An 11,577-nucleotide genomic window follows, 5' to 3' on the forward strand; every position below is an offset into this window, starting at 1 on the left:
TGGGATACATGCCAACAGTGGGAGGACTGAGTGGCCTCCAGAATATTCGACCTCTGCCTGTGTTTGGCTCACAGTTGTTCAGATATTCCACTCCATAGAGTTCTCTGATCTCTGCAGGCAATTTCTTCCATAAGATGGTGGGTGGCAGGACTTTTATTCCGGTTTGAAAATTGCCTGGCTCAATGATGCTGACTTTGACCCCAAAAGGACGCAGTTCACGTCTAGAATGAAAAGCGAGAGGTAAAGAAGACCCATTTCCACCTGTCTGAGTCCCTGGCAGTGCTCTTAGTGTTCACAGGGCACCCGCTAGTAACTGAGCGCCACACTCTGTGCAAGCTGCCCAGCGCTGCACTCGCTGGCTGCACCGGGTGGGAAGGAAGGCTAGTCACCGGGCATGGCGCCTGGCGTGTCCTCGTGCAGCCCTCCTCTCCCATGCCCAGCCGCACCACTGCCAGCAGCAGCGGTCGGGGAAGAGGGCTGGTTGCTAGGAATGGTGTCCGGTGCACCCACACTCTGTGCCCCTCCTCTGGGTGCTGCAGCTGTGCTTCGGGAAGCTGAACCTGATGGAGAAGGTTGCTGGTTGTCCGAGAACATGCAAGGGCTTCCTCTTGGCCAGTTCACTTGGCAGGACTGGACTGAGCATGAGAAGTGCACTGAAGCCAGAGGGATGAATTCAAAAAGGGTTCATCCCAGCCCTAGAAAGAAATCCATCCATCAGTCCTATTTTCCCATATATGCTGAAGGATCCGAGTTGGCAGCGACAGGCTAAGAAAGAGATCTTGAGGTTGGGGTGAACAGCTTCTTGAAAATGTTGGCCTAGTGTGCGGCTGCTGTGAAAAAGGCCAATTCCCTATTAGGCAAAATTAGAAAAGGAATTGTAAATGAAGCTGCCAAATTCATATTTTGCTCTTGTACAAATTTGTGATGCAACCACACTTGAAATACTGTATGCAGTTCTGGTCATAGACCCACAAAAAGGATATGGTAGAGGAGGAAAAAAGAGAAGGGCAACTGGAATGACCAATTGATGTTTGGGAAGGCCCCTTCTCTTTCCCTAGGGCACCTCCCCTCGTCCCATCTTACCTTAAGATAAATCTCCCTCTTGCCTCTTCCTTCTCCTCACCAACCCTCTGCTCGCCCCAAACCCTTTCCTTTTCATTCCAAGAGTATCCTCTCCTGGTAACCCCTCATCCCAACATAGCCTTCCTATTGCAAGTTGAACTGTTGGCGCAGGTTTGCAGCCTCGTTTATGCTCCAGAACTTGCCTGAGTGAGATCTCAACCATCTCTCTACAGTACAAGCTATAAATGGCTTACTACCCTGTTTGTTTGTATGAAAGCACCCTTCTATTTGCAATTCTAATTAATGCAAATGCTTGACAAATGAATATTCCCCATTGTTTTTGAAGCTTGTATGGCATGTGTGTTGTTTTGGGTTCCCTCCTTCACCACCATCCTACTGCAAAAGTAAAAGGGTCCTTATTTAATGAATACATGTCTTGTGGAACATCCATAAGTTTGTACACATAGCTAAGAGGAGCACATTTTGAAACCTATAGCTTCTTGATGATTAATTGCATGGCAGTGCATTTATAACCCACCCAGGGGAGCTGACAGGTTCTCCTCTCCATTTTATCTCCACAGCAACAAGAGGTAGGTTAGGCCAAGAGTCAGTGACTGGCCCATGTGGATTTCATGGCTGAATGGGGACTAGAGCTTAGATCTGAGTCTCAGTCCAGCACTCTTAACCACTATACCATGCTGGATAATGACGGTGGATAAAATCTTCCGCATCATGCAACATCATTTCTGCAATGATGACTGGTGTGTGTTTCTTTTAAAAACACGAAGGGCACACTCTGAACCATTTGTTAATTCTTGGGCAGCCTCTGCTTCCAAAGGGAAGCTCAGTAAGAGGCAGGGAATGGTTCATTTTGAAATGGGGGTCCTTGATCTCAGACTTGCTTGGAAGACAGACTGACCTTGCCTTGGGAGTGTTCTACTTCTGATGCCTATTGAGTTGTTGCACTTATTAGAGTCTGTAATTAAGTTGTGATACCTCCATTGGTTAGAATGTGGAGGCAAAGAGTGACGAGATGGGCTTGGGCAGTGGTGGCCAGATATATTAAAATATGGCAACAAAGGTGAGTCGTGCACTGGAGTGCCGGCCCCCAACTTTCCTTCCCCATGGTAGCAGCAGAAGCAGTGGAAAAATCGTGCAAGGGTCATCCAAGAAGATGACTTACCTAAGGCTATCTGAGAACGCTTCCAGTGCAAATTTGGAAGGGCTGTAGCCTCCTCCACTGTAAGCCACTCTTCCAGCAATGCTGCTTACATTGACCACTCTTCCTTGGGCTTTCCTCAATAGGGGCAGCAAGTGCAGCGTCACATCAACGGCCCCGAGCAGGTTGACCTCCAGGACATTCTTAAAGTTATCCTTGGTCAGCCACTCATTGGGGCCCATGAAGAGGAGAATTCCTGCATTATTCACTAAGCCCCAGAGACCTGTGGAGAGAGACACAGTGAATTTTCAGGGATTCCTACTCCTCCATGCTTGCTTTCACCGGCATGAAACATGGATTGGTAGCATCTTCCCAGAACTTCATTCTTGAGAATTTCCCATCCTTTCCTCAAGAAGCTGAGGATTCAGTTGAGGAACTTTGTGTGTTAAGTATGTACCTCCAGTTGCCCTTCCTGGGACTGGAACACATTGATTTGTGTTCCAGAAAGAGCAGCAATGGAAGGGGGTTCTGGATTTTCTTTGGTGAGTTTCTGGGAAAGATGTGCTCTCACTGGCCAGTCTCCCAGAAGTCGCTGCACACCAGAATCTGTGCCAGTGCAGCTTTTCACCATAAATGCAAGGAGAGAGAGGTATGCTCTAGAGGAAGTGTAGACCAACAAAGACGGTTTGATTTCCCTTCTGTCTCTGTCCTGCACCCACATTTTGTGTGAGACCAGGCTGCTTCCAGACGTGAGGGTTCCTGATCGGGAAAGACCAAATGGTGGGTGGGTGCTTCCAAATGGATGGCTGCTGTTGCTGCCCATCAAAGGCACTGGGTGGGGTCAGTATGCTGGACTGCGGCAGTCCAGCAGCACTGGGTACCTCTTGGGTGGGGTGTATCATGCTTCCCCCTCCTCCACACTTGTCCTCCCACAGTATCCCATGAGACACTGCAGAAGCACCGAGGTTTCCGCCCTCCTCGCTGCTGCTTGCCAAGGGGCAGGGAGGGAGGACCAGAAGGCACTGGCAGTGCCCCCCCCCGCTTGAGAGGGGGCCTCATAAGCAGCAGTGAGGGCTGGCATTGCTGTCGTGGAGACTGGCAATGGTGCTGCCCTGTCTGCAGGCAGATCCCCCTGTCTGGGCCTGCAGCTGCTCCCTGCTGGAACCAGGGGGCTGAGCTGGTGGTACCCAGAAGCAAGTCAGGCAGAGCATGGCTTGGCTCCCCCCTGCTACCCCATGGCACTGCCGCCAAGGGATTGGCTGGGCTGCTGATGAGTCAGTGGAGCCGAACGTGGCCCCGTCACCCCATGCAGCTGCCGTCCTGTGCAGTGGTCGGGCAGGGTGGGGGGAAAGCTTCTGGCAGCTGCCCTGCCGCTTGGGCACTTTGGAGCAGCTCTAGGGGGCACTTGCCCGGCAGCTGCTCAGGAAGTGGCAGGGCTTTCTTGCTGCTCTTGCTGTTTGGATTACCCCTGGCCGTGTTATGCCCTCCAGGTCTGGGTGACATGGCATGCCCAAGCCGTGACCTGCCGGGGTGTTTTGCGAGCTCAGGAGCTGGGCTCATAAGCCACCCTGAATAAGCTGTGGTGTGTCTGCACAGCATGACAAACCCTCGTGATTTATAAGCTGCAGGGGGAGGGATGTGATCCCAGTCACCCTGCCACTGGCACATCTTCTCTACTTAATGGATCTTTTTGTGCTTCTCCCCATAGAGTTCCATGAATAGAGCGATTGCTCAATGAAAGCCTCATCTGGAAGTACTTGGTGTCTTTTCACAGTAAAAATATTTCTGTTGTGATCTTGAGCGTCTTGGTTGCTACTGAGTGTATGGGCAGAGCCATACTTTTATGCTTCTGCAGAATTGTGGCGGTTTCCTGAATAGGACAATGACGTTCAAGGGTGGAGCTGCAAAGAGGACATGGCAGGTAACTGACTGACTGTTGCTTTGCATTTGGAAGGAAGGAAGTGTGAGGAACCTTTTCAGGGGTGGGAATCTCTGGGCTCGGCAACCCAGATTCTGGCTGCTTTGCAGTGGCCCTGAACTGCTGAGTAGTTTGCCCTGCAGTTGTGGGGCACTTGCCAGCACTGAGCCCCATTCGCCGTGCAAGCAGTGCCCCTCTCCAGTACCAAATGCAGCCCTGTTTGGGTGGTTGCGAAGAAGGTTGCTGGTTGTACAACCAGGGGGGTGAGAGCACTGCTGGACTTGGCTCCCTTTGGAGGCCTGAGCCAAGCACAAGAGGAAGCCTGGGGATGCTTGGAGGGGCAGATTCTGATAGGGTTTGTCCCAACCCTCGTGTGGAAAGGCCAAGCTTCAAATGACGATGAGGGTGTTTGGATCCAGGGGTACGATGCAGGTGAGTATATCTGTTGCCTTGTAGGACTATTTGTTTGCCTCCACTTATGTGCATATGTATGAACAAAACAGATATTGCACGTCTTCAGCACCTTCTCACCCCAAGGAAGCTAAATTGGAAGCACTGCCCCTAAAGCCACTTGGAGAACAGAATATATGCTGACGTCATTGTCTTCATCGTTGTCGTCATCGTCGTCATTGTCATCAGCAGCTGCTGCTGCTGATCTTCAGGGATATGCTTTCTTGGGTGACCACCTTGGTCTGCATCATCATTGCCTGCCTGTATCCATCACTAAATTGGAGTCTAGGATGCCCAGATGTTCTAGCAGGGGGAAAAAAAATCACCCCCCTCAAAACGGAGTTTCACATCTCTCCCCATCTCACAAAGTTTATGCGTCCTTCCCACCACTTTGAGGAGGCACACACACTGACGGAGCACCCATGGGGCACCAATCACTGTTCCCCTTTCCTCCCAAATGTCTACAGGACCTCCAGCTCCTGGACCACGGTTTTCCAGCTGCCAGTCCTTGTTCGGTGCCTCCCCTCTGTTCAGCATTGTTCTCTATGGACTGTTCCGCAACAGGTGCAGCCAATAGGCTCGCAGAACAGTTGTGTCCTGTGCAGATCAAGGGGGAGCTCACGCCCCCTCTGACAGCACTACTTCTCTATAGCCAGCTGTTCCCCACAGGACAGCCAAGCTAAGTGGATGTCTGTGCTCTGGCAGGCTTCATGAGAGGCAGCCGGGCTAAAAGCGATCCTGTTTCTAGTCAAAAGCACAGGAGGCCTGCTGGAGTGACTTGTGCACAGACCCAGTCCTCTCTCTGCCTTTCAGGATCTACACCAGATCTAGGCAGCCTTTCGGGTCCATGAGCACGTGTGAAAATATGAGAAACGGTCCTGGGCACCACCATAAAATAGCTGCCACATGTGGTCATGGCTAGTCACAAAAGCAGTCATGGGATATTAAGATGGCAGCTCTCGACCTGGCAGGCTCCCTGTGGGTGGTGAAGGCCAGACTTCTTGCTTTGCCCAGCTAAGTGTGAGCAGGTGGGAGGAGCTCTGAGCCTTCTCCTTGAGGGGCACTTTAGAGGGCACATCCATCTCATAAGCTCTGTAGGAAAAGAATAGCCAGAGAACTGTCTTTGGGACATACCTCTGTGGCCCACTTGCTCCTTCACCCACTCAGTTGCTGCCGCCACACTCTCCGTGCTGGTGACGTCGAGAATGGTGGTTTTCAGCCGATCAGATGTGACCTCCTCCATCTTGTCTGCGCCCTCCTGCGTGAGACAGGCCGCCAACACGCGCAGCCCCAGGAGATCCAGCTGCCGGGCGAGCTGGTTCCCGAAGCCCGAGTCGCAGCCCGTGATGAGGACGTGTTTCTCCCTGAGGTTGTCCACGGTCTGCCTCTCCCGGTACCATCGTATCACGAAGTACGCCAGGACGGCCAGTGCCAGCCAGAGCCACATGCTTGCTGTGCACTGAGCAAGAGAAGGAAATGCAGGCTGGGGTTGGTCGTGCTTTTTATGCTTTCTCACCTGAATCTTCCCCACATGTGCCCGTTCGTCGCTGCCAGGTGGCAATGCAGCCTCAGGGGAATCGCTTGCATCATCCAGAAGGTGCAGGGGTCGTGTGCAGCAGTGGCAAGATGCGGCTGCACGTACACATCTGCACCACAGGTGCCCACCGGACCTTGGCCTACGCTAAAGCCAGTCCTGGCATGCAGTCCAGGTCTCCGCCTGGGATAAACTAGGGCTGCTCTGTTGCACAGTGAGCGGACGATTGTCCAGGTCCCGACTGAGGAGAGACTAGTGGCTCCCTGTTTGCAGAGGGGACTCCCTTCAGCGAAATGAGAGCCCAAGCTGTTTCTGCAGCGCGTCACGGTTAGAAGTGGCAGGCAGCGGCCTAAGTGGCCCTATGAGATGCACAGGACCATATTCGTAAACCCTAATGGGGCAGCAGATCTCAGGTCAGCTACGGAAAGGAACGGTGCTTAGGCGCGTTCTTCAGTTTTTAAAGTAATTGCTAGCATTTCCTTAGCAGTGTCCTTTTCAGAGCACTTCATTCCAGCAGTCCTTGCTGCCCCACTGAGGTGGTGCTTTCCTTTCTAACCAGAGGACTGAAAACGGGTCTCTTCCGTTCGTGAGGAAGGGAGGAGGGGGCTGTCGAAGTCCCCGCGGGAGACAGGGCAGCCAGTGGCCAGGGCTAAGTATGGGGGCCACCAACGCAGCAGCAAAGAATAGGTACCAGGAGGTTGCCGATCTGCACATTCACATGTGCTGTTTTGTACGTTAGTAGGCAGCGTTCAAATGGAATTCTGTAATGTAAATAGAAATGCAATCCTTCTGGTGTGCCTGCCAGGTCTGCTGTCCAGAGGCAAACTGTGGATGGGCAACTTCAAGGGCCACCCGACTGTCCCTTTGGGGGTTCCTCATCTCTAAACTGGACTTGGACATTCTGTCCTACATAAGATTGACCTCTACAGCAGTGGTTTTCAACTTTTTTATGGTTGGGGACCAGTGAAAATAGAAAAATTATTTTGGGGATTGCTGAGGCAGAAATAAAAAGCATTATATGCATAATACAGTATTTTGTGTATTAGTTTTTACATATAGTACCAAAAATGAAAATTCTCTGAAATAACCAGAAACTGAGCAATAAAAATGCTGATCAAAGAATAAAATACTGAAATTAAATGTAATCAAATATCTAGAAATGTTTAGATAGAAATATGTAATTCAAATAAGGGTACCGCGAAATGTGGTATTGCTTCTTTTAAAGAATACTTGATCAAAAGTTTGCAATAGCGAAGTACAAAATCAACATAAATGCAACACTATGCTCATATTCAAATACAATATTAACAGCAGAGCAATACAAAATCAATCAGAGTTACTTAATACAATAACATTCATAATGTTAAATAATGAAATGCAACACCCTCCCCACCCACAAAGCCCCATACACACCAGCACGGATTGGCTGAGAAAACACACTCAGCACAACCCTGCCTCAGCATTTCCCTTCCCAGCAGAAAACACAACAGAAAAAGGCCCGGTCTTTGGGTCCCTGCCCCGAGGATGGACCGGCATGATGTGGTGTGGCTCCCAGCTGGCTCCCATTGAGCTGCCGCTCCCCTCCCTGGTCTCCTCAGCCAAGGAAGAGGTGGGAATCTGCAGGGAGAGCACAGCTAGCCTGCACTGGTGTCTCTTCACAGCCACTCATTTTATTGTCACCGATTCATTTTCTGGGTTTTTGTGGTTATATTTCTTGCTGTACGCAGCTTTAAGTTTGATGGGCGGGACCTTCAAATCCCACCCATCAAAGAAGGGCAGGATTCGAAGGTCCAAATAAATCAATGCACCAAAAGAATATTGGGTTGTACCCAGAGGTGTGTCTCTCAAAGCCAAACCCCACATCCAAGTTGTGAGAGGTGGTAACAGGACAAAGAAAGGGATGGCTAGGGTCGGACAAAGTGTGGCGTAGGACCACTACGGCAGCAACGGCACCACCTAACAGCATCACAGAACAATGGTTGATGCCGCCGGAAGTGCAAGAACCAGAACTTTGTATCTGCCTTGACACCTGAAGTGGGAGGAGGAGGAGGAGGAGGAGGAGGTGTGAGGTTCTGAGGCAACACCTGGTGGCTGCAGGACCAGGCCCACAGTCAATTGTGGCCATCTGGACTGTTACGAGCACCACCTGGGAGCCCTGAGGGTAGAGCTATATAAGAACTGGCTCTTCCCTCCACATGCTGCCTCAGTAAGAAAGGTCTTTGATGTTGTTGGAGTGCTCTGTGTCTTCTGGAAACTGCCTGTCCTTTTGCTCCTGCCTCTGTTTCTGGACCCTGTCCAGCTTCCTGGTCTTTATCTGCTCCACTCCAATCCCAGATGCTGCTTCTCCTTGGTGTGTCTATCTGGCTTTTGAATCCTGACTAACTTTGACTACTCTTTGCTATTTGAACTGGCCTACCTTGCACTTCTGTTACCTGCCTAGATCTCTGGATTGCCTGACCATAATTTTGAATAGGCCTGTATAGCATACCGGTTGTCTGAGTCCTGGTGCCCAGATCTGATACCCAGCTGCCCATGCCCTGGACACTGACAGCAGGAGGAGGAGGAGACCCTTAACTCTCCACTCACCCACGAAACAGCCCTGCCAGTGTCCATCAAACCTGTCGGATCTCTTTGGGAGTCCCTCTGGAGCACATGCTTGGAGTGTACAGGGGTGCAAGGAGAGGGAGAATGCACAGTCCCAGAGCACCACTGGAGGCCTGCTGCCATGATGCGAAATGCACCCCCTTTTGCCTTGAGTTCTTATCTTCTTTAGAAGCATTTTGGTCTTCCTCTCTGTGCCTGCTGATATCTTCGTTGCTGTTCAGTTCTGCATTTTTCCCTGCATTTTCTTCATCTGCTTGGCGGAACGATTTGTTGACTGTCCTGTGATCCATTCATGACCATCATGTGGTCTACTGGTCAGGAGTGCTGGACCTGTTCTGAGTCTCCACTCAGACAAGAAGCCCCCCGAGTGCCTCCAGCCGGCCACTGCTGCTCAGCCCAACCCAACTCACAGAGCTGTCATTGTGAGGATGCAGTGGAGTGGAGGAGAACCTGGCAACCCTGGTTCCTTCCTCTCTTTTTTGGTTGCTGGTGAAACTGTGTGTTTATTTTTCCTGTTGTATGCTTCCTCCACCTTTCCTACATTTGTTGGCAATTCTTTTGGCTGCTGCAAATTGCATTCTGCTTTCCAGCTGGCAGAGCAGTGTTTTTGGTGGGCAGAAAAAATTGAATGCAAAAGCTAGTTGGCTTATTTCTAGCTGGGTGTACAACTTTTCCAAGGAACAAAATCCTATGCGAGTCCCACTAAAGATGCCAGAAGCTCATTTTGGTTAGCAAGAATGCAGCAAACCTGCATGAATAATTTGCTTGAATTTGAAGTGGGAAAGCCCCTCGTGCTCCAGGTTAACACTACCCTGTTAGTACTGTTCATTGAACAAGACCTTTGAATAATGCAGCAGCAATACAGGGATTGCACTACTCTGCCACAGGCTCTTTCAGGCAGGCTGAACCTTTTGATGGGCACGTTTTGACTGGGCTACCATACAGAAACCCCTCTAAGAATAACTGTACACTCCTTTGCATGTATGCAGCTGCAACCCCTGTACCAAGTGCCATCTATGTACCATATGCTGCACATAGCGTTTCCCATGTGAAAAGCTGTGTGTGAAGAATTGTATGTGTACACTGTGTGTTCCTTGAATGCACAGGTGCAGAAGAATCAGGTTTCTAAACATTTAAGAGTCCTGCAAAAGAGCGGATTTCAACTGCTGAAACTTCTTTCACCCTGCCTGACAAGGTTCACCTACCAAAAGTCCGTCTTCTGCTAGAGGACTGAAGAAGCCTTGACCTGTTTTAAAACAGCTGCCCTTGTCCTGGAGTGCCACCTATGTCCATTCTGGTCTGGCTCTCCCCTGCCCTTGTGAGGAACATTCCAGCTCTCCCAAGAGAGGGAGTAATACCTGATACTTAATAGATATACAAGTTATCTGCCCTCAGATACTAAGAAAGGTTTTCTTTTAAAAAAACCATTCTGTCAAGCTGTGAGGTGCCTACCCAACTTCCCTGGGCGGAAAGAGTGCCTAGGCTTCCAGCAGCTGCCTTCGCGAACACCCGTGCCCAGGCATAATGTGGAAAGGTTTGCTTACCTCAGAATGCAGCTCACCCTTCCCTTGCTGTCCAGTCTGTCTGAAAGAGGAACCCTCCGAGCTCAGAGTGGCAGGGCTATGAGTCCATTCTGTTAATAGATATCCAACTTCTCAGCCATCCCAGCCCAGAATCTGTACAGAGGTTCCGGACAGGCTGGGAAACAGATGTCAGCTCCCTCAGCAAACAAAGCAGAAAGTCCAAGGCACTGGTTGTGCGTATGCACAGGTGGTTCATGGACTTCGTTCCAAAATTTCCCCCCCAGTAAATTGCCTGCAACCATGTTCTGTGGAAGCAGCCATAACCAGTAGCAGGAGATTTGGCATCTCATCCAGGTCACAGGGCGATCGCTCCATTTGCTCGGAAAAGTCACAGAGCTTTGCAATTCATGTCATTTTCAGTCTGCTTCTGGTGCAAACCGCAAGTCCCCCGCCACAATCACAGCAAATCGAAACGTTCCTTGTTAATTAAAAAGTCTTTGAAAAGGGATTTGGCCAACAATTCCACTTTGTCGCTGCCTCATCATTTCTGTGTATGCTCATGATTGTTACGCACATGTTCAGCCAAAACTGGATAAGGTGCATCACAAGCCGCATCTTTCATTGCTGCAGTTCCACAGTTTCCATTGGGACAACAGTAGTAGTTCTGTGTGCTCACCCCTTTCTGAAGGGGCAGCTCTAATCAATTGCCAGTTGTGCTGTCCAGGAGGAAGGATTTCCCACCTGGCTACTTCCAAGATAAGGTTTCATTTTGTTACTGATCTTTGCCACCCTGAGCACCATTCAGAAGACAGAGTATTCATACACTTTATAGTGTTGAAACACTTTCTCCCCCACTTCCAAGTGAAATTAGAGCTGGAATCCCATCCTCCAGGGTTTCTGTTAGGGCTTTCGAAAGTCATTTGGGGTCCAAGAACTGCCCCAGGAGCTAGAAGCTTTGTGAATACCTTTGTTGCATCCTGTTTGGATTGCTGCAGTGCGCTCTTCATGGGGTTGCCCCATGCTGCTGAGCAGGGCCAGTTACAGGCAGCATCCAGTGCCCGCGTTAAAGCAGTTTTACTGGCGACTGTGCTGTTTGCCGGCAGAATTCACAACCTGGTGGCCTTCAGAGGCATTTGGACCACTTATACTCTTTTTGGCACCAGATCAAAAACGTTTTCTTGAAACGGCATTTTAAAATCAATAGCTTTTAACGTTCAGTCACTCTTGTTTTGTGATTTACTGTTTATTGTTTTATACATTATTCTGTTTTAATTTATTTATTGGAAATTGTTGTTGTTTTAAATTGCTCTTTTAAACCACTGTAAGC

General features: G+C 50.0%; 1 protein-coding gene across 1 annotated transcript in view; it reads right to left on the reverse strand.

Moving 5' to 3' along the window:
* The window catches only part of LOC123029862 (retinol dehydrogenase 7-like), a 40,781-nt gene extending 30,239 nt beyond the window's left edge, over nucleotides 1–10,542 (reverse strand). The window contains exons 1-4 of the mRNA XM_044443239.1: nucleotides 10,272–10,542; nucleotides 5,724–6,048; nucleotides 2,246–2,504; nucleotides 73–221 (exon numbers count right to left, since the gene is read on the reverse strand). Coding sequence (XP_044299174.1) covers nucleotides 73–221; nucleotides 2,246–2,504; nucleotides 5,724–6,036 — 721 coding nt within the window. The 5' untranslated portion in view covers nucleotides 6,037–6,048; nucleotides 10,272–10,542. The remainder of the gene's footprint in view (nucleotides 1–72; nucleotides 222–2,245; nucleotides 2,505–5,723; nucleotides 6,049–10,271) is intronic.
* Nucleotides 10,543–11,577: the final 1,035 nt, after the last annotated feature.

The sequence above is a fragment of the Varanus komodoensis genome, unplaced genomic scaffold, assembly GCF_004798865.1.
Source record: "Varanus komodoensis strain SLA01 unplaced genomic scaffold, ASM479886v1 scaffold41, whole genome shotgun sequence".
NCBI lineage: Eukaryota > Metazoa > Chordata > Lepidosauria > Squamata > Varanidae > Varanus > Varanus komodoensis.